General features: G+C 45.5%; 1 protein-coding gene across 1 annotated transcript in view; it reads left to right on the forward strand.

The window, feature by feature from the left end:
- Positions 1-27,233, forward strand: part of Lnx1 (ligand of numb-protein X 1) — a 92,198-nt gene that overhangs the window by 55,274 nt on the left and 9,691 nt on the right. Inside the window, exons 2-7 of the mRNA XM_052198424.1 lie at positions 5,616-5,857; positions 6,460-6,612; positions 10,167-10,369; positions 13,514-13,885; positions 22,908-23,042; positions 26,581-26,749. Of these exons, the coding sequence (XP_052054384.1) occupies positions 5,616-5,857; positions 6,460-6,612; positions 10,167-10,369; positions 13,514-13,885; positions 22,908-23,042; positions 26,581-26,749 (1,274 nt within the window). The remainder of the gene's footprint in view (positions 1-5,615; positions 5,858-6,459; positions 6,613-10,166; positions 10,370-13,513; positions 13,886-22,907; positions 23,043-26,580; positions 26,750-27,233) is intronic.

Below are 27,233 nucleotides of genomic sequence, written 5' to 3' on the forward strand. Positions count from 1 at the left end.
AAAAAAAAAAATGGTTTTCTGTGTTCCTTACTCCCATCCTTCAAGTTCATGGCCATCACCACCTGAGAGTGCTTAGGCTCAGGGTAAGTGAAGGGAGCATAAATCCTGCTTCCTTTGAATACAGCCCAGGGTACATCCTATCTTCCTGCCCTAGCCAACATTAATCAGCTCTTCCTCCTCAGCTCCCCTCCCCCCGCCCCGTTGATGCCTGTAAATCAAGAGCCCCCAGTATTAGTCACTGCAGAAGCGATAATTAGTAAGTACAGGCCATTACGTTCATCTATCACTCTGTGCCTCAGATTCAGGCTAAGCCGTGATGATGAAGAAAGCTGACGTCATAAAAGAATGGGCCGTCGTCGTTATCCTGGGCTTGCTTTCTTTCTTTCTTTCTTTCTTTCTTTCTTTCTTTCTTTCTTTCTTTCTTTCTTTCTTTCTTTTTAAGCTTATGAGTCTGAAGGTTTTTGCATTGTAGATTCTGCAACCTCCCGGGCTATTATAACTACAGCTAGAAATAGAGGCCAAGGAGAGAGAAGTCATTCATTTTACGCTGTGTTCCTTTTCTGAACTCAAAATAGTCTTTAGAGCCCCAGGAATCTGAGGAGCAATGGTGTGTCTTAATGGTATGGTCTTGGAATTTACACTCTTCGAGACTCTAAAGGCACCAGAACAGCATCCGGCTGTCTCACTGAGACAGGCTAGGTCTCCAAAGATAGCCAGAGCGTTCCATAGCAACCATTCCAGACACCTGTGCTCTGGCTGAGTGCACAGTCAAGGGCACCCCTGCCTGCAGAGAGGCTGTCTCCAAATCCACGAACAAGTCATGAACTTCCTTTCCGTGCACTGCTGACCAAATGCTGGCCCACGGGAAGTGTTCCGCTCTCCAATTACAGCTTTGGCGCTCTCTGATGCAATCCCGGCTCTGATTTTTTTCCATCACACAGGATTTCGTCCAATTTTTAAATTTCCCATAGCAACAGCTTTTCTCTTCTGGAGCAGAATCATTCTGAGCCAAAGAAACTGATGAGGAGAGTGAAAGGAACCTCACCGACTCAAAAGGGGTGGTAGGCTTCCCAGGGGAGGCGTTGGGCAGCTCAAAAGTCTAAGCTGTGGCTTGTTCTGGCCTTCCTACCTTCTAGAAAATGAGGGTGTAAAGTTGTGTAATCACAGGCTCTTTCTACTAAGAGTAACACCACATTTCATCACATTTTAGGATGCTACCAATTGTTAGAAGCATTGTATTGTGTTTACTGACAAGAAAGGAGAATCTTTCCATGTTCCTCCAGCTAAATTATCCCAAACACCATTAAACCTGGCTAGGTTGCTCACACCAGAGGGTACTGGCTTTAAAACACACGTAGGTGAACCTGGCAACTCTCTCTGGCCAGGGTTGCATTGCTTGGTGTGAAACAGGAGATCCTTTTCCACGAAAAAAAAAAATGTAGCATTGCTTTTATCCCCTTGGGAGTGTCTTGCTAATGAATGAAAACATTTTTTCCTTATTTATTTTATTTCTAAATCGTGTATATGTATGTGTCTCTGTGTGGGGGGTGTGTTCATGAAGGGCAGAGGAATCATATTTCTCTGCAGCTGGAGTTTCGGGAAGTTGTGTGAGCCACACGACATGGGTGGTGGCAGCTGAGCTGAGGTGGCCTCTGCAAGAACAGTATGAACAGGCTGGAGAGATGGCTCAGTGGTTAAGAGCACTGACTTGTTCTTCCAAAGGTCCTGAGTTCAATTCCCAGCAACCACACGGTGGCTCACAACCATCTGTAAGGAGATTGAGTACCCTCTTCTGGTGAGTCTGGAAATAGCTACAGTGCACTCATGAATAAAATAAATCTTTTTTAAAAAAGGAAGAAGGAAAAAACAAAAACAAACAAAAAAACAAACAAACAAAAAGAACACTATGAGCTCTTAACAATGAGCCATCTCTCCAACCCTTGGGGCATTTTGGGACTGGAGAGAGGCCTAGGCAGTTAAAAGCACTGGGTGTTCTTTGAGAGGACCTGGGTTCTCTTTCCAGCGCCCACATGCAAGTTCAGAACTGTCTGTAACTCCAGTCATAGGGGATCTGATGCCTTCTTAATGCCTCTGCCAACACCAGGCATGCATATAGTTTATACACACACACACACACACACAGAGAGAGAGAGAGAGAGAGAGAGAGGGAGGGAGAAGGAGAGGGAGAGGGAGGAGATAAACCCTGATACACATAAAATAAATAAATAAAAATAAACCAAGAAAGCAAATAAAGCATTTGGAAGAAAATAACAGCGTTGTTGACATTTTTCTGGAAATCGATGCCTGCTTTGTTATTGTTTGTTTGGTTGTTGGTTTGCTTTCTCTGGAGGGGGTCTTTTTAGATTTTTTTTTTGACATATTGAGTAACTGTTTAGTCCAGTGATTAAGCATAATAGACTCTTCATAATCATGTGTTGATCGTATTCTTCTCATCTCCTCAACTCCTGCGGGATTGTCCTCGCTTCCTTCTCCATACAACGCTGTGTTCTTTTGCTCTCTCTCAAAAAAAGAAAAAAAAAACAAAATCAAAACAAACAAACAAGCCCAATAAGACAAAACAAAAACAAAAACATTGCACAAAAGCATGTGTTGTTCTGTGATGGTCAACTGCTCCGGGTCAGGCGCCTGCCGGGAAGGGTTTGATATAAGGTTGATATACCTTAGTGGCACTCCATTGGAGAGAAGCTAATTTCCTCTTTTTTGACAGGTATCAATTGCAAATAGCTTATGAATTAATGTATGGCTTTGTGTCTCCTTCCCCTTCTTAGTGCTGTCAGTTTTGTCTGGTTTGAACTTATGAAGGTCTTGAGTGCTGTCTTAGTCTCTGTCTGAGTCCCGCTGTGTCTGGAAGACACTGGTTCCTTGAAGCACCCACAGCCTCTGGCCCTTACACACGTTCCACCTCCTCATCTGCATAGATCCCTGAGCCTTCAGAGGAAGGATTCGATGCAGACATCCCATTTCGGAATGAGCGCTCCAGAGTCTCTCACTCTACCCATCGTCCATTGTGGGTCTCTCTGCTCATTACCATGGCTCGCAAACACGTGCTTCTCTGGTGAAAGCAGAAGGGTGGGGCCTATGGGTGTAACCGTATGTCCATAAGAGAGTCTGTTGGAGGCCTTTGCATGGCAACTAAAGTCAGTTTATTGTGGACATATGAGCAAAGGGAGCAGGAACCCAGCACAGAGGGAAGAACACGGCAATTCCATGATGGTTTCAGCCATGCTCAGGCAGTGCTGCTTGCTTCACAACTGCTGCTCAGTGTCCCCAGTACACTGAGCTCAGAGATGGGGACGTGAGAGGAGTGAGTGTCTTGGAATGGGAGAAGTCAAGCAATGGCTTCTATTTCCTGAGAGCTGACAATGTGTAGCAAGATGCTAAGATCCTGGCAGAACTTCATGTCAACAAACTTTAGGCCAATAACTATACGGAGGTTGAACATTTTTAGAGGCACGGATAATTTTTAGTGTTTGTCATATTTATTTCTGAGGTATATGAATTGTTTACAGTGAATGTGGTGTATTGATTGGTTGGTTAACTAGTTGATCAATCGGTTGGTTGATTGATTGATGATTGACTGTAGAAGAAATGTCCACAAGTATGCAGGTGCTCAGAGATGTCAACAAAGACTGACGAATCCCCTGAAGCTGGAGTTGTAGGTAGCTGTGATCCCCCTGCTGGAAAGTAAGCACAAGTCCTCTATAAGAATAGTCACAACTCTTAGTTTTAGAGTCATCTGTCCAGCTCCTAATTACTTCAGATCACACAGCTAGGTACATTCAGGGCAAGCCTTCTGATCCCAACTCTAGGATCTCTCCAGTCAGGTCTGTGTGTTTAAAACCCAGCAACTGCAGGCTCACAGTGGCTCCTGTCTGTTTCAAGGACATAATGCATCACTAAGGTTGCAAATGTGTATTCGGTTGGGTACACACTCATAACCTCATCACTCAAGAGACTGAGGCAGGAAGATTGTGAGTTCCAGGTCAGCCTGGACCACATAGCAAGACCCTGTTTCAGAAAACCTAGATAAATAAATAAATAAATAAATAAATACTGTTTATTTTAAATAGTTCAGCCACGATATGGTTAGTATGCTCTTTCTTTTAAAAAGAATAAAATAAAAGAGAGTCAGAGGGATGGCTCACTGGTTAATGGCGCTTGCTGACAAGCTTGAGAACGGAGTTTGATCCCTAGAACCCACATGGCAGGAGAGACAACTCCCACAAGTTGTTCCCTGACTGCTATGTGAGCTCCTCCCATGTATGTGTGTGTATGCACACACACACACACACACACACACACACACAAATAAATAAATAAATAGTAAGTGTAAAAAAGAACAGTAAATAAATAGAAAATAAAGACTTCAATCATGTACAGCAGTGGTCTTCAGTCTTCCTAAGGCTGCAGCCCTTTAATACAGTTCCTCATGTCACAGTTAACCGCCCCCCAACCCTAAATTATTTTTACCGCTACTTCATAACTGTAATTTTGCTGCTGTTATGAGTCATGATGAACATATCTGTGTTTTCTGATGTTCTGAGGCAACACCCCCAAGAGAATGTCATTTAGGGTTTGTGTGATAAACTGGGAAGAATAGCATAATCAGCACACCTGTGTTAGGCCAATGCCACTCAGAGGAGTTCTTTAGAATAGTTTCTGCTGGATCAGCGGCTGTGTCATCTGATACCCTCTCCAGCAGAACAGTGAGTTGGTTAAGTCACCACCAGTTTCTGACCAAACCTTTGTCACTGAACTGAAATGATCAGCCCAGTGGCAAGGAAACATGTTTGTAAAAAAAACAAGGATTCAGATCGTCTCAAACGCCCGTCTTCAGAGCCCTGGGCATTCATTCCTCCCTCTCCCTAATGTACGAATGATGTTCTACTTTACAGCATTTGAGTTTTGGGGAAATGTGGTGAATAAAACAGATAGAAACAAGGAAAGGAGCAGAAAGTTTTCTCTTGTCAATAAGAAAAAAAAAAATCAAAGATGTTTTTCTCCCCCAATGCTGTGAGATGTGACATTTTTCAGTGTGTGAGAGTCCCTAGCATTGATTCCTCTAAAAAAAACATGCAAGCTGCTACCAGATCAACCCAGCAACAGGAAGGGAAGCCATCAGGCCCACCCCCTGGAGAATAGTAGTTTGAGTAAAACTTGTGGCTTTGTGGCGAGTGTGATTTTGTTTCCATGGCCAGCTAAATATGGGATCTGGGAGTGGCCTCTCATATTTATGTCCAACGCTGTGGGATCTAACACAAAAGGAAGGGCTGAGAATGTGATTGGGGGTTTTCATAGTCACAATAAACACCAGTAAGAAGCAGTCACCAAGACCAAATGTAAGTGATCCCTGTCCTCCATCCTAGTCAGGTAGATTTGATTTCCTACTGGTCAACAGTGGAGATTATGCTAGGAGAATGTAATGGGAATTTTAAAAATTACTTCTCAAGTCATTAATGCATCTGGCTGGCAAGCATACATTGAATTCTTATGTGTGGAAGGGGAGAGGTATACGGACGGGGTCAAGCATGTATATTGAAGAAGTCCTGACTGAACATTCTAAGTGCCCCACCCCACCCCCGGCTTTGTTCCAGCTGCAAAGGGGCCTCCCACTATGGTCTGACCAAGGACAGGAAAAGACGCTCTCAAGATGGCTGTCCTGATGGTTGCGCCAGCCTCACAGCCACGACGCTCTCCCCAGAGGTTTCTGCAGCCGCCACCATCTCTTTAATGACAGACGAGCCTGGCCTGGACAACCCTGCCTACGTGTCCTCAGTGGAGGACGGTGAGCCGGGAGCCAACTCCTCAGACTCTGGCCGGAGCACCCGGACTAGGGGTGAGTCAATGGGAGGGTGTCTGGGAGTGGACTCTTGGTTTTCCCTGGAATTGCCCTCTGTAGAACACTTGCGGTGGAAAGTTCTAGAAATGTTTTTTTAAAGGGGAAGTGGTTCTGGCAGTTTTGGCAGCCACTCAATGTCCAGTTCTCCAAAGGGAATGAAACTTTAAGTGATCATGTAATCTGACTTGGTAATGGCAGGTGAGGTGAGATTTACAGTTCCTGCAGAGACTGGACCTCCCCGCCTTCTCTGGAAAGTGATGTTCTATCCATTCTCACCCAAGGGAGGCGAACAGATTTGTTTTTAAATAAGTGAGATATGTTATTTCACTACATAAAAAATTTAGGAATACAGGTAAATAAACTGTTATCATTAAGAAACAAGCGAGTTATCACTGTCTTAATATCCTATATATTTCCCCAGTTCATACGTTTTATGCCTAAAAGATTTCTTTTTTGCTAGTTTTGAAGCAACACCTCGCTCTGCACTCAGGCTGGCACAAGCGTCCTGGCTAACCTCCTGAGTGCTGAGCTCACAGGCACACAGCAGCGCACTTGGCCAACGGATGGCTGCTGTGAGCCTGAGACTCTCCTCTCCTCAGCACGGCCCTTCGAGCGGTCCACTATGAGAAGCCGATCTTTCAAGAAGATCAACCGAGCTCTGAGTGCTCTCCGCAGGACGAAGAGTGGGAGTGCCGTTGCCAACCACGCTGACCAGGGCAGGGACAACTCTGAGAACACCACTGTCCCTGAAGGTAAAGGGCACCTCTACCCACCCCGAGACTGGCCACAGGCTGGTTTTCCAGAGTCACTTGAGGGATGGTGGCAGCCTGACCAACACCTCTGTCTTCCCAAGGATAAAATAGTCCCGAGTAGTCTCCTTACCTGAGTAAGGACTCTTGTCTTCTTTGTCGTCTTTTTACACAGGTGAGGAAAACTTCATCTGTCCCCGGGCTCCAGGTGCTAGCTAAATGCACATGAAAATAATGATTATAGTTGGAGAGTGAAAAGCATTTGATTTCATTCTCACCCTGTGGCACTGTGGAGTTGAAACAGAAAAAGTCACAGACGCTGCAGGTTCTATATAAACTGATAGCAAGTTAGTTCCTTTGTTTTGTCTATTGTTTTGATTTTTCTATGCTAACTTATTTGTAGTGTGTGGATAGAAGTGGCTGTGCACACCCCCCACACACGTGTACTCATGCGACTGTCAAAGGACAACTTGTGAGAGTTGGTTCTCTCCGGCTGCCATGAGGGTCCTAGACTGGAATTCAGGGCAGCAAGTACCTTGAGCCACTGAGCCATCTTAGTCTGAGTCTGGCACATCAGTTAGACTAGTATTCTTTTTGTTTGTGTTTTTGTTTTTGTTTTTCGAGACAGGGTTTCTCTGTGCAGCTCTGGCTGTCCTGGAACTCACTCTCTAGACCAGGCTGGCCTCCAACTCAGAAATCCACCTGCCTCTGCCTCCCAAGTGCTGGGATTACAGGCGTGCACCACCACACATAGCCTTAGACTAGTATTATTAGTATACATACACACACACACACACACACAGAGAGAGAGAGAGAGAGAGAGAGAGAGAGAGAGAGAGAGAGAGAGACAGAGAGAGAGAGAGAGAATATACAGGATTTTAACTTGACGCCCCTGCCTCTTTTAACACCATCCAAAACACTCTTGAGAGTTGAAGGTTAAAGCCCCAGATGCCTTATTTCCTATGCTTTGGAAAATTCATGCCCAGTATATGAGACTTCTGACCTGGCTCTGTGCCCCCCACTCGCCCACCATGTTCTCTCCTCGAGTGCCTGTGTGGCTTTGAATGCCTCCCAGCTGCTGACCAACCTGCACCCTTCATCTCCTTCCCACTGCCAGTTTAACTCTTCACCCAGAAACAGGGATAAGAATCCACCTTTGTCAATCAGAGGACTGAAGACAAGCTCCCCAGTTTCCTAGTTCAGTGTCCAGAGAAGAATATTCTCAAATCCTGTAACCTTTAGGATTGAATCTTGGTCACATTCTTTCAGGTCCCGATTAGAACAATCTTGACAGTTTAAAAGTGTTTTTAACCCTTCCAAGTCCCAAGGATCCCATTGGTCTGCCTAAAGGGACATCGTTTAAGAGTGTGGAGGTGGGGTCTGGAGAGATGGCTCAGCGGTTAAGAGCACAGACAGCTCTTCCAGAGGTTCTAGTTCAATTCCCAGCAACCACATGGTGGCTCATAACCACCTGTAATGGGATCTGATGCCCTCTTCTGGGGTGTCTGAAGACAGTGACAGTGTACCCATATACATAAAATAAATAAATAAATCTTTAAAAAAAAAACATGAAGCTAGGCATGTCCTTTGAAATCATGGGATCAGGTATCCTCCAGTTGTTTAAAGAGAGCAATGTTTGTGTCTGTTGTAAGGGTAGAAAGGAGAAGGGGGGGAGGGAGAAAGAGGGAGAATCAGGATCTTTGATCATTATTTCCAAAACTTTCTTTGCTTAAAAATATTTTTCAAAAAATTTCCATTACGATAGCAGACATGTTCTGACACAGGTGTGTACTAAAGCTTACTTGATGCAATCAGAGCAGTTTAAGCACTAATTGAACTCACTCGCCCACGTACCGTTAGCACCAGGAACTGACAGAAGGAGGCAGCTGCTCGCAGCCTCACAGAAGCCGTTTGCCGACATGACATTAAGTCTGAATGGAGTTTAAGACCCACATTTACATTGTCACAGGCTTCTTCCAGCCACTACATTACCTCCCCAATATATGCCAATATATAGTAATGTATAGTAATGTATAGTACAAATATATAATGAATAGTAGAAAGCATAGTAATGGCAAATAACTTTATTTTTCTGCATACTTTCATAGAGAGTTGAGTTCGTTTAAACAAGTGGATTGTGGTTATAGGTTTTTAAAAACAGTCATAAAGAGTGACGTATGCAAAACCAGGCTCATACGTATCTTTCCAGCAGACAGAACTAAAGGGGACTCCAAGGACTAAGGCTGCTGTCCGCAGCTGCTGGACTCCAATGTCTCTTCCTTCTGCCTCCTAAGTGTCTGAGCTATATGAAAGGAGCCACTTCCCAGCTAGACTTGAGAGTAACTTATTCTCAGCAGTTGGTGTCCCCTCACACTTCTATTCTGACTAAAGTGGAAAACAGTACCAGTCACCGCTTCTGGGTCTTGGTCCCTAGGGCTTGTCCCTGTGGACTTTGCCCTGCCCGTGAACACCTGGCTCCTGGGGAATGACTGAGGCCATGACTGTGGCAGCCCTCAGAAGCCTGGTGTTGCTCGCCTGACTCTGAGATCACCTCACTCCACCGCACATGAATAAAGGACTGTCTGTCACTGTGCAGCTAAAGAGTGACCCAGACATTTACTCTGTATCTGGCACGGCCAGGGAGCATCCAGGAAGGAACTAAGAAATGTTTCCTGGGGAACCGCTGACTTGAGTCAAATACTAAAGTTAGGAAACAGTGGCTCACTTGATTTTTGATTCTCTAGCACTGAGGTCAGTGATCCAGGTAGATGAGGAACAAGCCCTCAGAAGGCAGCCATAAGACCATGACCTTGGCCTCTTCGTGCCTGTGAACCAGGTCTTTTGACTGCTGTGATTGACAGCAGTATCTGCTAGAGGGCTGTTGGCTACTGGAGCCTGAAAAGCAGAGTCTCTGGGATCTTCTGAAATGGCCTCAGAGGACAGAAAGAGCGCATTCTATTTCTGTTCATTGATAAGAAAGTAATGAAATCCCAGTTCACTCCCTGAAGACATCGGCTCATTAGTTTGTTTCTATTCAAGCAGTAAGCATCAGCCGAAGGCTCCTGTGTACAGAGAGATCTGTGCACAAAACCATGGGACAGCCAGAAATTGCTGCCTCTACAACGTAATCAGAGTCGTTTAAACATTAATTGAAGCAGTCTGTCAAATTACCATCAGGAACAGCCAGATTACAACAGCTACATGAGCCGGATCGTGAAGTCAGTTGCCAGATTGTGGAGTCCAGGCCATGCTATGAGATGCACACAGACAGCAGTAACAGAACAGTCTGTAGGAATCATGTGTTTAGCCACAGTGAGGAAGAGAGAGATTGAGATAAAGTTAAATTGGAATTGGATTATTCCATGCATGCCTTGAAGGAAATATTGGGTTTCAGTCCAGGATGAAAAACTTTCCAGTAGAGAAATGTATGCTGGCACCAAGGCAGGAAAGTGTCACCACACACAAGGAACAGTCAACAGTTTAGCTTGGCATTCAGGGTGGCTAGAGATGCCCGTGGAGTAGATGTCTGAAACGTGTACTGTTTCTGTCCATTTCAGTCTTCCCAAGGTTGTTTCAGCTGATTCCAGATGGTGAGATTACAAGCATCAAAATCAATAGAGCGGATCCCAGCGAGAGCCTCTCCATAAGGCTTGTGGGAGGCAAGGAGACCCCACTGGTCCACATCATCATCCAACACATTTATCGTGATGGAGTGATCGCCCGAGATGGACGACTGCTGCCGGGAGACATCATTCTCAAGGTGCCCGTGAGGCGCGATCGTGTAACCATGGGCTACAGGAGCGTGAGCTGTAGGCTGTGAATGCCTCATAATTTAAGTCCTTATGGGTTGGATGGGCTAGGTGGAAGGAGAGACAGATGACTGGCCAGAAAGATGGATGGATAGGTGGATGGGTGTATTGATAAGTGAAATCCCCCAGAGCCAATAATGGTAGATAGGTAAATGGATATTTAGATGGAGGGTGGACCGGTGTGGGTGGCTGAATGAGTGGGTGGATGAATGGATGCATTGGTGGGCAGATAAGTGGATAGGTAGATGAGAAACAGGGTAAATAGAATGAAATATAGATACTCTATTTCCACAGTTATGTTAATGTAAATCTCCTATGAAGAACTCTAGTATAAGAGATGGGTCTTTTATTCTTCCCCCATCTCTCTATTTATAAACATTTCTCTTTGTTACTGTATCATTTTCTGTCTTCTCTGCCCTTTTCCCCTGGATTTGTTTCCATGACCCCTCTTTTCTTTTTCTACTTTCTCCTCTTCCTCTTCTTGATCCTTCTGTAGCCTTTCCTTTTAAAAGAAATGTTAGGAGAAAATAAGACTGGCACATATATTCTTTCTTAAATTGTAAAGCAGATTAATGGGGGCTGTTGTATTTGATCTAATTGTGTTCAGATGCCCTTCTGCAGAAAATCTCCTGTGGCTTCATGGCCACAGAAGTCTCCTGACCCAGAGGCATTCCAGGGGAGGCAGGAGTGGAACGACCTGGCTTGGGCAGACCGCCCTCTGAGGCACGGTTGAGAAGAGAGTCTTTCCAGAATAATTTTCTGGACAGATAGGAGGAGAGGGTGGGAAACTTTATCAGACAGATGCCAAATGTGAGGCAGCAGGACTAGAACTCCCTCCCTAAGCATCGACTTCTTATCTGATACTCAGATAACAGCCCCATCCCACCCTTTGCAGGCAGCAGAGGGACAATCCCTGTCTCAGTGTGAACTGTTTGTTTGGCAAACTAATTGGAATAAGAGGAGAAATAATTGAAACCAGTTACTGCAGAGATGTTGACGTTCCCACTGGCCTCTGGGGTGTGGCACAAGCAGGGCCCATCACTTTAGTGGGCCACAACCATCAGGACCCCGATCACAGTGGGGGGCTTTTCTTCCTGCTCCTGTGGAGACTACTGCCTGGAAGGGCTGTGTAAGAAAATTCTCTTGGTTGGCTCTGAGCTGAAGGCACTTGCAGATAAAAGGAATGCCCGGAACTGTCACCAGGTGACCCTGACTTCTCTTGGCCCTGGGGATAATGGGATGGCAGGCTCTGCCACCTTCCGGGTGATGTTCCCTTGCATTTGGACAAGGGGGTGCCTTGTCTTCAGGGAAGGAGCCCCATCCACCTCTGAGCTGCAGCAGGAGGTGGGTGACCTCAAATATGACCCTTTCGCTGTTCAGTCCAATGTGCCTCTAACAACTGGCTTCAAGTACAAAAACTGTTAGCAAACTCTAGAAATCGACGAGGCTTCTTACTCGTTGTGGGGCCCCTTAAGCGGAGTGCAGGCAGGGCTGCTGGAAACTGTTTCCTTACAGAGTGGTGACAAACACTGGGGGCTACAGCCTCCAGGCTGGGCCTGTGGAGCCAGGATAATTAGAGCCAGAGAGTCAGCTGCAGAAGCAGTCCTGCAGACTATTACACCCTCCCCCAATGAGAGGCCCAGCTTTGAGATATTTAAGTAGTACTATAGAGTGACTGGCCTTTCAGTAACTAGCCTAGAAAGTTCCTTTTGCATTAATTCGCTTGCAGTTAGTTATTCAAGCCCCACACATCCCTTTATAGTTATAACACAGACAAAGGACCTTGCAGGCATCCATCTTGATTTGGTACCTGGCATTCCTATATACACTGTCACACTCACACCTACAGATATGCACACTCAAGGATGCTGTATCATACAACAGCATCCTCAAACACACAGGCCCACTCACAGGCACTGTACCATACAACAACACACATATGCTTGGGCCCACTCATACATACTATGTCATACAACATACACACACACACACAGGCCCACTCTACATTAACATGCAAATACACATTCACATTCTTACTCTAACGTGCAAGAGCACACACACACATACAACACTCACATAGATAATATAATGTGAAAACACACTCAGGCACATTCACATAGGTACCAAAACAAACACACCTACATATGATCAGGGTTATTTGCACAGATATTCTACATAGTCACACAAGCACATATTCATTCTGTTTCTCTCTGTGTCTCTCTGTCTGTCTCTCTGTCTCTCTCTGTCTCTCTCTGTCTCTCTCTCTGTCTCTCTCTCTGTCTCTCTCTCTCTCTCTGTCTCTCTCTCTCTCTCTCTCTGTCTCTCTCTCTCTCTCTCTCCCCCCCCCCCCACATGGAAGACCTGGAAGTGAAAGTATGGGCAACCCAGTAAGATAAAGTTTGCTGAGTTTTGGAAAGAAATCTCAACTTGCCTTCTTCTAAATGGCATTGGCTATCACTATCTGATGTTGGCGTGAAGATCAGTGGCCAGGCCTGTGCACTGCACTTTCAGAATGCAACTTTGAGTAAAATAGGGAAGTGACTTTTTTTTTCAAGACAGGGGTTTCTCTGTATAGCCTTGGCTGTCCTGGAACTCCCTCTGTAGACCAGGCTGGCCTCTAGCTCAAAGAGATCTGCCTGCCTCTGCCTCCCGAGTGCTGGGATTGAAGGCGTGCACCACCACTGCTTGACAATGGAAAATGACTGGGGTTTTTCTTTCATATGATTACATCTTTTTCTTCCATCCTTCCTTCCTTCCCTATGAACTAAAAAAAAAAAAAGAAAAAAGAAAATCAAATTGGCAGGCAATGTGAAAGTCAGGATTCTACAAATAGACACAGGCTGAGGTAAGGACTAGGGTGGAGGAAGGCAGTGTGGAGTCTTAGAGGCCAGAAAATTACTGTGGAAGATTAGGTTATTTGGATACAGGATACAAGGAGGTGGCAGGGCAGGCCAGGGGACAATAACCTTCTGACTCTGGGCTTGGGCCTGTATGCATTTGATTCTCGTGGTGCTAAGGATCAAACCCATGCTGACCTGGACCTTTTCAGAAGGCTTGTAGTAGGCTTACTTATTCTCCAATGGCCCCACCCCCAGGTCAATGGCATGGACATCAGCAATGTCCCTCATGACTATGCCGTGCGGCTCCTGCGGCAGCCCTGCCAGGTGCTGCGGCTAACAGTGCTGCGGGAGCAGAAGTTCCGTAGCAGAAGCAGTGCGCAGGCGCCGGACTCCTACGGACCTTGGGATGACAGCTTTCACGTGATCCTCCACAAAAGCAGCCCCGAGGAGCAGCTTGGTATAAAGCTGGTGCGCAGGGTGGATGAGCCCGGGGTGTTCATCTTCAACGTGCTGAATGGCGGTGTCGCCGACCGACACGGCCAGCTGGAGGAGAATGATCGTGTGCTGGCCATCAACGGACATGACCTTCGATTTGGTAGTCCAGAGAGTGCAGCTCATCTGATTCAGGTGGGTCAGAAGTCACCCTAAGATCCCAGTCGGAAATACTCACTCGAGCAGGAACACTCAGCCCCCTTACTGCGTGCGCTGTGAGAACCTTCCCTCTAAGGACGTCAGGGGAAGGGCTGGCGTTGTCAACGAATAAGGAAAAGCCCAGTGTATACAAATGGACAAATGGTGCCCCTTGGGTCATGATCTTTACCGATTGTATTATGGTGTTATGTATTTCTCTCTCTCTCTCTCTCTCTCTCTCTATCTATCTATCTATCTCTCTCTCTCCCTCCCTCCTTCCCTCCCTCCCTCCCTTCCTTCCTCCCTCTCTCCCTCTCCTACTCTTTCTCCCTTTCTCTCATATATATATATATATATATATATATATATATATATATATACACACACATATACACATATATACATATACACATACATACATATATATACATATATACATATACACATACATATATATACACATATGTACACACATATGCATATATACATATACACACATATAGATATCCCACCTTTGCCCTCTAGTCTGCTTTGCTTCTTTTTTATGGTTACCTGCCAATATAGTGGCATATTATATTCTACATGTACCTAGATCAATGTTCAGCAAGGTTAAGCACTCAGTGAATAAGTGCTTATTGTATGTAAATATTTAACTAATATTAGTCAAATTATGAACAGGTGAATATATGTGTAATACATTTTGCTCATTAATTTGCTCTCTGAGGGATTTTTTTTTTTAAATCAAACCATTCACCACCTACATTTTGTTTTCACATGCTTTTGACCCTATGATGTAATCTGTACTTTCTGTCCCCTTGACTTTGCTTAGTTCTCACTGGTCGAGCAGCCTCTCTGACCCAAGCAGTGGCTGGCGCAGTGATGAACGTGGTGGCCGCGGCTGCTTGCCTCTCAGAGCTTGAAAAACATCCTGTTTCTAATTTTGTACAACAAGAAGGCAGAAGGCAGGGCTACACTAGAAAAACAGACAGGGTGAAATAGTCATGCATGAAATGTCTCCCCCCTCCCCCCTTCAGGAAGAAGCTATCTTAGCTTAATATCCCTCCCACCCCCCCTGTCAAAAATTAGACTCTAAGGTGTTGTCAATATGTTTTCAAGTCACACTTGTTAGCGCCCTCTGCAGGTCACTCCGTGTAACTCCCATTCTGGAGCTCATCTTTGCCAACTGTACTTTCGCAACAGGCAAGAGAAAAACTCTAACTCATGTTATTTGGAAAAATCTTGATTACATGTGGCATTTTACTCTTGAAGATTAATAACAGAAGGATATGTTTTTCCCTGAGAAAGTAAATGTATGAAATAAAATCTTGCCTAACAGTGGGAATTCCTTTAAAAAAAAACTCCTTTGCTTACTAAACAAAGCCAATCTGCTTTATAAGCAGAAAGAAAACTTTATTTTTCAGAAAGGCTAGGTCCAAGCTGGAAATTTTAAAAATAGATGCTGTAAAATATGCATGTGCGTGTGCGTGTGCGTGCGCGCACACACACACACACACACAACCCTAAGCAATAGCTTGCTGTCTCAGAAAAGTGGCTTTTATTTATGTGATACCTGTAACACACACCAGGCTTCAGGGAGTAAACTAAATACCCTTCGAAGATTGGGACCCCAATTTCCCCGGGGCCTCCGCTGTGCTGCCCATGACTCTCTGCCCTGAATCACATTTGCTCACAAAGGAATTCCCAGACAACAGCCCTCTTGGTCCTGTTCTCTCCCTACACACCCTACACTGTTTTCCTACATAACAGAGACCACAACGATCTTAAATTGGACCTACTTTACCTACCTATGTGGAGCCCCTACCCTCAGCTGACTCGGCAGCTGCCGGGGCAGAACTGCCCTAGTTTAAGACACCTGGAGAGTCAAGGCCCTTTAAGAAGGAAAACTCTAGGAACAAAACACCTCATACAGGGAGAGGTCGACTCCCTTGGCAGCTCAGTGAGGACCACGAGAGTCTTCACCATTGTTGATTTCTCTGGCTTTTTGAGCGTTCTTACTGGAATAACCACATGGAAAACAAGCCTCTCCGAACTATCTGGTGTCACATCTGTATCCCCGAGGGCCGGCAGATCCCACCCAGTTATCACCACGAGAACCTGGGAGTTCTAAGAACATGAGGAATTTCCATCCATGTGCAATTTTAGACTAGTGAATTATGTTTAAGAGTCCAAATGTATACAGACAACAAAGAAAGCAATTGTGAATTTCAAACTAAGTAACCTTCCATTCGCTTTTCGCTTCTTTTCCTTCCCCCCCCCCCTCTCTTTTGCAACCCCAGAAACTGGAAAAAAAATTCAACTCAGTTTATAGAAGTGGGTGAGAAGTATGTGAGGCGTTCACTGCCATACGCGTGATCTTTGGTCCTTGGAAAAAATAATGCTTAAATATACAGTTATTTCATCAAAGATCTGAAAGTCAGCCTCTTAAACCTTTAAAGAGAATGCATGAGGACTTCCTGAAAGTAAACAAGGCTCTGCCTGCCTTGCTTCATTTTCCTCTAAAGACAGCGTTCCAGGGCCTGAGCTGTGCTTCATACCCGGGAAGAAATAGGCAGAACTTCTGTGGGGATTTAAACATTCAGGTCCCTGGGAGCCAATAAGAACCACCAGTGAACTCGGACCTGCTGGTTACAGATCAGCACAGCTCATGTGGAATCTAAGCGCTGCTTACATAAATTGCCTTACCAGGCTCCTGCAGTAAATTTAGTGTGCATAGACTAAACTTAAATCTTCATATGTTCGGTTCTCAAAGCCCAGATGATTACTAAATAGGACTTGAAATTCCCTCATTTTCTTGAGAGAGTGGGACATGGAAACCCGTATAACTTCATGAGATTGACTTACGTTACATGCTGTGCGTTACATGCAAGGGTTAAGGGGCCTGGAAACCCCGTTGCCCTTTCTCCAGCATACATACACCACTCCTCGCCCCCACATGCTTATCCCTTTACTGTGGCAGGGAAATAATCTTGGGAATAGTAACAGCCAGCTCCCAGAAGAGAAGCGGTGCTGAGGCAGGGGAGTGCTGTGGTTATTCTTTTGTCTATCGATCCGCAGTTTCAGGGATCTGGGCACCAGATTCTTACATTGACTGTGTCATTGACATCTGCATGGCCCTGCATAAGCCACCAGCTATGTTTCCTTCATCTCTCGGTCTCTCATTTCTACAAGATAATGCACTGCTGAGACTATGAAGCGATATCCGGAGCTACAGTCTACTAAGAGAAATAGAGCAAGTGTCTCATCTAATTCTCCTTTCCGGTTCTGGTGGAATGCTCAGATCTTCTTACCACCTTTCCTCCAAGCTCTTCAATTTCCTGTCTGTCTCTGTGAGCAGGTCTCTGGTGCTGTTTAACTCACGGAAGAGGCTCTACTCTATAGAAGAGAGTCATGATTTCTTAAAAATAACATACCAGGCAGTGCTTAATACTAAAACCTCAGAGATGGGCAAATTCTAAGTTTGCTTCCACCAAGTTCATACATCATCTTCCCAGGCACTGTTAGCTTATTCTAGACTTATATTCCTGAAGCCTGCAGTCTCTGGCTCTGTGGGATTAACTTTCTTTTGCTCACTAGAGGATAAGGGTGAAAACTTTGCTCCCGACCTTGTTAGTTTCTTATATCTGTATAGTCAACAAGGACGACTGGTGACCTGGTGACCTTGGCATGTTTCTGGCTTAGCAGTTGGTTCTAATGTCTGTACCACCAAGGAGGGTCTGTGTTCCAGCATACGGGTTTCAGACACAGGCTGTGCTGTTGGTTCAGCTAGCAAGAAGACTCTACTAAGATGGCTAGACTAGAACTTATTGTCTTGGTCCAATTCTTCACCCATATCATACTCAGCATCGTTAGAGTGGGGTCAGGGCTCACACTGTAAGCACTGATACTGAAGAGTAGGAATAGCTGACCCGGAAAGGAAACCAGGGGGATGGAAGCGAACCTTCTTTAAAGATGGTTGTCGCGGTAGGCAATGATTTGGGCTTGTCTTATAAGACATGGCTAGAATCGGCTAAAGTTCCATTTGAAGACAGGCTTTTTAATTAGTGCTAATTAACTGCCACATACTGCTTAGGAAAGTTCAGCTCCCTGCTTTGGGGAGTATGGACCATGAGTTGATTGACTGCATGTCCCACATGTTGTAGTGGAATTGAACCAGGGGCCACAGAGAAAAAAAACATAGGCTTGATGTCTGGCGGCCCTTATCTATCTGTGACCTTCTGCATGAATGCAAGCCGAGCTCCACAGTGCCCAGGGCGTTGTCAGCCTGTGCTGGGTCAAGCAAGAGTGATCCTGGAATGTTGAAGAAATGAGGTCGCCAAGCAGCGGAGAAACGCCCATGCCACAATTGTCTATTGGTCACTTTATGCTAGACTGCCGCTTCCTTCCGGGGATCTTTAGAGAGTTAGATGCACAGGACAAATTTTGTTAAGAAACAATTTTTGAATGACATTCGTTTCGTGTGCACACAAATGCATGTGCAAATGTGCAGTCAGGGTCAGATGACAGGTGGGAGAGGTCACTTCTCTCTGTCAATCATGTGGGTCCTGAGGGTTAAATTCAGACTTTGGGGCACTCTTACTAAGGATCCATGTCTCAAGCCCCATGAATTTGGATTTTTTTGTTCTGTTTTACTTTTTAATTTATTTTGCAGAAATTGTTGAACGACGGGGCATGGTGGTCTGTGTTTATAATCCCAGCCCTTAGGAGACTGAGACAGAAAGATGTTAGGTTCTCCTTTAACATCTCTTAGAGCTGCATCCTCTTCTTAAAGGGGAGGTCTTCTTAAAGGGGAGGAAACGGTGAACCAGGAAGAGGCTTATGAGTGGCTGGAAGCCTGAGCAGAAAACATCTCTGCTATGCTAACAGCTGATTCCATTGGCTCCACTTTACCTCTTCTCCGCCTGTGACAAGGGACAGCCCTTCCGACTGTGCCTCTCTTGTGGATCTAGACTGTGTTTAGGGTCCGCGTTGCAGAGCACGATCGCGACCCACCCCCCAGCAGTCAATTTGGTTCCCTTCCCACATTTCATTCACCTGTGTGTAGAGAGAGAATAACACTGCAGCGTGGTGGAGGAGATGGAGACTTCTTAACGTGAAAGTCTGGAAAGCCAGTACAAGGAAGACAGCAGGTAAACTCCCAGGAGCTAACTACTCTTACTTGGTGCACAGCTTTGATCCTAGCACCTAGGAGGCTGAGGCAGTGGAGAATGAGTTCCAGTCAGGGCTACATAGTGAGACCCTGTTTCAAAATAACAACAACAGCAGCAGCAATAATAATAATAAATAACAACAACAACAATAATAATAACAATAATTGGAATTTAAGCATATAGTGTGTATATGCATGTGTTTGTCCCCAAAGCAGCCCAAATAGCTTATTCAATTTCAGTTTTCCTTATAATTAGGGTAATTCCTTGGCTGGGTGAGAGGCTTACACTGTCATGTACAGGTTCCCTACCAACTTTGCCCAGCCTGTATTATCACTGTCACCATTTCCCGTAAAAAAAAAAAAAAAAAAAAAAAAAAAAAAAAAAAAAAAAAAAAAAAAAAAAAAAAAAAAAAAAAAACCGACAACTCTGCTGTGCAGTTTCCCGCTTAACTGTGGGAGTGCAACAAAGAAGAACTCTTGCCTTCACCCTTTCTGTGCCTCTGCTTTGTCTCCCCTTTCACATATCCCAGTCACACAGGTGGAAAGAGAGAGCTTAGTACTGGAGACTGTTTCTCAAGCCTGCCAGCAGCTGCTCCTGAGAGTTAGTGCCAGGACAAACACGGGAGCCTACTTCCTATCTCGTGGGCTCTGCAAAGAAAGTGCACAGGCTAGCCTTCCTGTGAACAATTCACGAGGTGGCTGGTAAGAGCCACAGATCCAGCCTCGCAGAGAATTTATTTGCAAGGAAATTGATACCCGTGTTATTGATGGGGGGGGGGTTTCGATCCTGCCAACGCTTCGTTTTAGTGCCAGCATTTGAGAGCCCGATGAGAAATGTGTGCTTGGGGGGAAAAAACGTGAATCAAACAGCTCGTGAACTCTGCTCCTTGGCAATTTGGACTTTGCCTGGCAAGTCAAGCCATGTGGGATTTTCCAGCGTTCACGTTTCTTATAAGGCGTTGCTCAGAGCGTGCTCTGCTCGCTGTCCAAGACAAGCAGGATACGATTCCAGCCCAGAGAGAAAGCCCGGCCAATAGCCTTCCCAACAGCGGAGTTTCCCCAAAGATAAGAAAGCAAACTCGGGCTCAGTGCTTGAGGCTTTGACCTGAGTGTTTATTGCTACTTATCTTCCCATGAGTTTTACTTCAGAGAGTTCTTGAAGATAACCTCTTAGGGCGAGTGAGGCTTGCAACCCAGAGGAAGAGATACATTATTACAACACTCTCTTCCAGAAACTGAGCTGTGGGTGAGGCTATAGTTCTGTGTGTCAGCTTTCTTCTTGATGCGTTACCTAAGCCGTGTGTGTGTGTGCAAACCACTGCTGCAGTAAGGGATCCCGAAGAATTCAGGATAGGCTAGCAAAGGGAGAACATGCAAGCACTAACTTAGGTTAGCATGGTTAGGTTTGCTTAGCATGCAAGCGCTAAGTTAGGGCTGTGCATAAAGGAAAATAGCCAGAGCTTCCTCTGTCAGGACATTCAGTAGCATTTTCTAAATAGGTACTGAGTGAACAGCTCACCCAGCTGGCCATCCTTTGCAATATTTATAATATTCTTTTTCTTTCTTTCTTTTCTTTTCTTTTCTTTCTTTTTTCTTTTTTGGTTTTTTTTCAAGACAGGGTTTCTCTGTGTAGCCCTGGCTGTCCTGGAACTCACTCTGTAGACCAGGCCTGCCTCTGTCTCCCAAGTGCTAGGATTAAAGGCGTGCACCACCACTACATCCCAACAAATGTATTAAAAGTGATCCTCATTTATAATCACTCACCTGGGGACCTCTGAGTTCCAAGAGAACCTTGAAGAGAGAGATCAGCGTAAGGAAGGTTTGGGCTGCTCAGGGGCAGACCAAGTACATCGGCAGAGCGCTTGGTACTTAATGCCCTAGCTCCGGAGGGGGGGTGGGTAGTTCCTGAGGTGGGGGTGTGGAGGGAGTTCTGTGCCCTGGAGAGGAAGGTAAGAAAAGTGGTGTCCTAGTCTCTGTGAACCGCTTTGGAAACAAAGTCCTCTATGAACCACAGAAATGCATCTCTTCCTCCATTCTGACAAGATCTGGACAGGTCCAGTGCCTGGTAATGCCCCTCCCCCTTCACAGCTCTGCGTGTGATGTATGCACATGTATACTCGTGCATGCATTCACGTGTGTGGGTGTGGGCGTGCACATACCACAGGAGGCACAGGGAGTGCAGAGGCCAGCCTGGAGTGTCCGTCCTCACCGTCCACCCTGTCTGAAAGTTTGTAGTTGTTTGCTACAGGATGCTCCAGATGCTTCCAGGGATTCTCCCATCTCTGCCTTTTGTCTCATAGAACACTAGGATTACAGACCCTTGCTGTCTCCCCCATCTTCTTATGGGTTCCGGGGATCCAAACTCAGGTCCCCATGCTTGTGCTGCAGATCTTTCACCCACTGGACCATCTCCATCCCCAAAATGACTTACTTATATGTGGCTATCTTCTTGTTTCCTGAGCGCTGAAAGCTCTGTTGTAAGGGAACCAATCCCATTCGTGGGGATGGAGTCAAAGACTCAGCTGGTAATACCATCACCTTGGGGGTTAGGGTTTCCACACATACATTCAAACCTGGCAATGGCAAGCATCTGACAGCTCCCACTGCCGGAGCTATGGGCACATGTATACAGGCCCTTTGTTGTGAGCCAATTTCTCCATGGCTCTGTAGCCATGCCCATGAAGGGAAGCATGCGTATATCAGCGTCTGTCTCTGCTGTGGTGAGTGGTCAAGAGCTGGGATGAAAAGAGGAACTACCAGACCTTAGAGTTCCTCATCTTCCTGGTGTCTGAGCCTCGCTTCCCCCAGGTTCCTTTCTAACTGAATGGAGCCACACCTGTTGTCGCACTTCTCACTGAAGTGACGGGAGGATCCACTGTCATTTCAGTTTGGGGACTCAACCTTGTTGCTATGAGATCCACAGGCCTGGGGTCTTGCCCATCTTCCCTGCAGATGTGACACCTTGGGGACTCGCAAGTGTCTAGGTTCCGACACTTGCAATCAGAGATACAGGAAATTGATGCACAGCAGAAAGCTAATCAGTAATTTACCCTGTGGAATGAACCTTCCAATAACAATACATTGGTTCTTCTGAATCTTCTGCCCGAGCACCTGTGTTTAAGGATCAGACCTAGTGGTAGTCAGCGCATTTCCCTTTCTGCAATGTCGGAGTCTCTGCCTCTCCCCTTGCTTCTCTCTCTTCAGTGCTGACCTTTTCTCTGGAACTACTGGTTGATGTGGACTACATCGTATCATGTACCTTACAATAGAGTAAGGAAAGACTTTCAGAAAGACTTTCAGCCTGCAGCTGAGCTTGTTATTTAACATGCATTAGCAAGACCAAAGACTTGCCTGAATCAGACCTTTGCACCAAAGTGCAAGCTGGATGCTGACATGAAAAATCTAGCGTTTTCTGACTGGAGAGATGGCTCAGGGATTAAGTGCGTACACTGTTTTTGCTGAGGACCCGAGTTCAGTTCCCAGCACCCTCGCTTGGTGGCTCACAGCTACCTGTACACCAGCTTCCGGGAAATCCAATACCTCTGCTGGCCTCTGAGAACACCTGCACTCCCGTGCACGTACCCACATACACGCACACATATGCAGAATTAAAGACAAATCTTTTAAAGATATGTCCTTCCATCTTTGACCGCAGTTTTGCAAAAGAAAATCTAGAGGGGTGAGGGGTAGTCGGTGCTAACCTAGCATATACAAAGGCCCTGGGCTTCATCTGCAGCACATGATAAGAAAAGAAACTTCGGGACTTTACTTTCCATTAAATAAAGGTCAAAACTAAAGTGCTATCCTGGTAAGGCCCTATGCCCAAGGCTAATGTAATGTCCTCTTGTCTAGGCTAGTGAAAGACGTGTGCATCTCGTCGTGTCCCGCCAGGTTCGACAGCCCAGCCCAGACATCTTTCAAGAAGCTGGCTGGATCTGCAATGGCCAGAGGTCCCCAGGCCCCGGAGAGAGGAGCACAGCTCCTAAGGTGAGGCCCAGCCAGGCAGCTCCCGCAAGGGGCTGCTTCTTGGGAAAGCTGTATACTTTAATGTGTCTAAGGGCTATCTCTGGACTTTGTCGTTTCAAGAAACACTACTCATGAAACTACAAGGCCAAAGTCTTCATACTTAGAAGGTGACAGGTGTCTCCCATCCAAGCAGGCGCGGTGAGGAAGGTGTTGGCAAGTGTTAGATCCCAGCTTGCGAGCCTTCTAAGGGACCTGCTTTCTAGTGTAAGCCAAATGCATGTCATACGTTTTACCAAGAATCCTTCACATAAGGACTGTTTTCCATTCGCTTTCGAAGGCGACAAGCACTTTGTTTGATTTCTGGTTTTTGAGTTTCCCAACCTGCCTGGAAATGATGATTCCCTTGCTGTTCCCCACCCCCTGCTATTCTTAATGTTTGTGTTTGTACAAACGACTAGGAAGACACTTGCCATACTTGAAGCCCGTGAGCACTAGGGGCCGGGGCCTTAGACAAGCCAGGAGCACGTGCCATGTCGTATGGCATTCAAATCCAGAAATTAAAAAAATACATTAAATTATTTACTTATTTTATATGTCTAGGTATGTATGCATGTAGTCACACATATGCTACGGTGTATGTGAGGAGGTCAGAGGATAACATGTGGCCATTGGCTCTCTCCTCCCTCCCACCATATTGGCCCCAGGGCTTAAATTAAGACCATCAGGCTTAGCAGCAAGTCCTTTTGCCTGCTGAGTCATCTCAGTGGCCCGAGGAGATTCAGCTCAGTTTGTACATGTCTGTGGCTTCTATCAGATGCGAGTCTATACTTCATTTAGATGGTGTCTAATCAATACATTGTCCAACCAGAATAAGAGTCCTCTGACCTTGGTTTTGCATTCTGTCATGATGACGAACAGCTTCCAGTAGCCTCTTTCCCTGATAGCTCGTGCCATTGTGGTACTTGTTACTAAAAACAAACAGGGCTAGAGACGGGACTCCATAGTTGAGAACACTTGTTCCTCTTGCAAAGGACGCCCTCCAGTTGTTCCTGACACCCACGAGGCAATTCACAACTCTCTATGACTCTACTTCCAGGGGATCTGATGCTCTCTTCTGTTTCTGAGGGAACTGCTTACACATACATGTAGTGGTACACATACATGTAGTAAGCAAAATATCCATGCACATAGAGAAATTAATCAATGTTGAAAAACAACCAAACACCCTTATATGCAGCCTATTTCTGAAGCAGAGACGATGGGATGAATGAATAGAGTTTTCTTTCCATATCAGGCCATAGGTTGAGTTTTTTGAGTAACATTTGCAGAAAACATCTCTGCTTTATTATCAGGAGCCTGGGATCATCTCTATTCAAGAACTCCAGCCAGTGACATCTAGATAAATCCTTACATTTCATGTTTATGTATTGGAACCAATCTAGATAGACCAAGTATGCCCTACTAAATAGTTTTATAGATAAGGACTCCCTGGTACCTTCTTCCCAATAAATACTGTTAGTGTTTTAAAATTATCTGACAGTATTCATTAATATCAAAATATATGTGAGATCTTTTTTTAAAAATACCTTTCCTGAAGCTTATATCTAACTAGCCAAATTAAGTAGAATGTATTTCCATTTATTAAACATATAAATAGACCTACACACAGTGAGGCTTTATTGTCTTTTTTTAAGAATTATTTATTTTATGTATAGGAGTACACTGTAGCTGTCTTCAGACACACCAGAAGCAGGCATCAGATCCCATTACAGATGGTTGTGAGCCACCATGTAGTTGCTGAGAATTGAACTCAAGACCCCTGGAAGAGTAGTCAGTGCTGTGAACTGCTAAGCCATCTCTCAAGCCCCAATGAGGCTTTATAACTCCTTCTACCTACCTACCATGAGCCATGGAAAAGCCAGGATGGTCTAATGAGATCTTTGTTACAACCTTGGGTCATGTGTCTGAACTTCTAAACACAGTTCTTTCCATTCATACTTGTCCCTGCCTTCTACACACCCCTGACACACCCAGAAAGGGATCTACGTAGCTGTTTGATGATTGAGTCTTAAGCTGATTCAGGAAAACAGCATGGCATTTGAAAATAGGAGCTTAAATGCTCCCCCAAAAATATCAAAGAAAGCAAGCCATGATTTGTGGGACAGAAAAGCTTCTTCCCAGTTGAAGAATTAGGCACCACTGGGCACTGTCTGTAGGCCTGTGGTCACCTGTGTGAGAGACGAAGGGGAACCCAACCAGCTCAGTGTCACAGAGACACGCTACCACACCCTAGTGCTGATTATCTAGGGTCCTGATGCTTTTTAGATGCTTTTTAGATGCTTTTTAAAATGTTTTATTGTTTTCAAACCCCAGGTAAACATTCTAAAACCTGAATATTCCACAGGCTTCTTAGTTACCCATTTTTTTAAATCAATATGAATGATTTTTTTAAAGTAGGGAGTGAGCAACAAAGACAGAAAAGGTGATGATGTCCGCCATACTTTCCTCCTCCTGACCCCAACTGGGCTACTCAGCCATTACTATGCTCCCCCACCCCATGCTCTTTCTCCCACTGGTGGGGAAGGCAAGAGGCCATCAGAGACACAGAGACACAGGCCACGTGCAGTCCTGGTGCCCAGCCACTTGCTTCAGCTGCTTGGAATGTTCCAAAAAATGGGAAAGATGTATAAAATAGGCCAACTTTTTGCATCTGTGTATGGTTTGCGTGCACGTGCATATGTGTATTTACAAACACGTGAAGGCATGTGCATGCGTGACGGTGTGCACGTGGAAGCCAGGGCGTGGCACCAGGTATCTTGCTCGGTTGCTCTCTTCCATATTTACTGAGACTGCTTCTCGCCGAAGCTGAGCTTGCATACCTGACTAGTCTTAACTGTCCATCTCTCTCTCTCTCTCTGTGGATCCCTGAACTCTGGATGACACATGAGCCACCATTTTATATGGTTGGCTTTGATATGAGTGCTACAGGATCTGAGCAGAGGTCCTCAGACCTGGGCAAGAAGCATTCCAGCCAACAAGAGGTCACCTGAGGTCCATTAAGTGAGAAAAAATTTTAACCCTAGAAAAGCTTGCCGAGCTGGCAAAATTTCTCAGTGGGTAAAAGCGCTTGGTGTCAAGCCTACGAGGATGGGTTTGACCTCCACATGTATGTTATAGCATGTGCCCCTCAAACTTCCACACACTCCATTAAAAATATGATTTTAAAATATGAAAGATGTACTGATATTCATAAACAGTGTTCTGAGAAGTTGGCCTACTCATAATCAGAAATGGTTGACTTCCTTGAGAGATTCAGGATCCAGTCCAAATTTATAAGATCCAGATTTCTGCCATGGTCCCCAGGCTGTTGGCTTCGTATGTTCAGTATTCAGTTCTGCAATGTAAACTTCTTGGAGTAAACCCTTGGAATCTGTGATGCTATATTTGTGATGCTGGAATTCTTGATGCTGTAACTCTTCTTGATGCAAATGGGAGAATGTGTGGGTGTGGAGAAGCCTCGTGAGTGCATGTGCCATGTTCTTTGTGTCTGTGCCGCCAGCCTGCAGCCACTTGTCACGAGAAGGTTGTAAGTGTCCGAAAAGACCCCAGCGAATCTCTCGGCATGACCGTTGGAGGGGGAGCGTCACACAGGGAATGGGACTTGCCTATCTATGTCATCAGCGTTGAGCCCGGAGGAGTCATAAGCAGAGACGGAAGAATAAAAACAGGTACAAAATGAAGAGGATAAAGGCACTGGGGTGGCTGGCAGAGCCTGGGGGGGGGGGGGCGGGGGGGAGTTCGCAGCTTGCCGAGTCCGCTAACTGCCCTCCCAGACTCAAGGAGAGTATGTGAGAGGGAACTGGCCACGAGTGCTGTGTCCCTTTGAGCAGGATGAGTGTGGGTATAGCTGTAGCCCAGGCTTGCCCCTCTGAGTGCATGGGAGTGGGCATGAGGCAGCTTTCCTAGGAAAGCCAGAGCCCCTGGGCTTTCCGGGCTGAACAGACAGCTGCTACACCCATGAGCGAGTTGCTTCTAAAGCACAGTTTCGTTCCATGCAGTCTAACAGCCCCTATGGATTCAATAGATTGTTCCAGTAGTGGAACTAATGTATGAATTGTACCATTGGGTGGGTTAAATGGGATAAATTTATGGATAGCTCTTGATTCAATGGTATAATTAAATATCACTAGTGGGACTTTGCTCACTGGTGAG

Source organism: Apodemus sylvaticus, chromosome 11, assembly GCF_947179515.1.
Source record: "Apodemus sylvaticus chromosome 11, mApoSyl1.1, whole genome shotgun sequence".
Lineage (NCBI taxonomy): Eukaryota > Metazoa > Chordata > Mammalia > Rodentia > Muridae > Apodemus > Apodemus sylvaticus.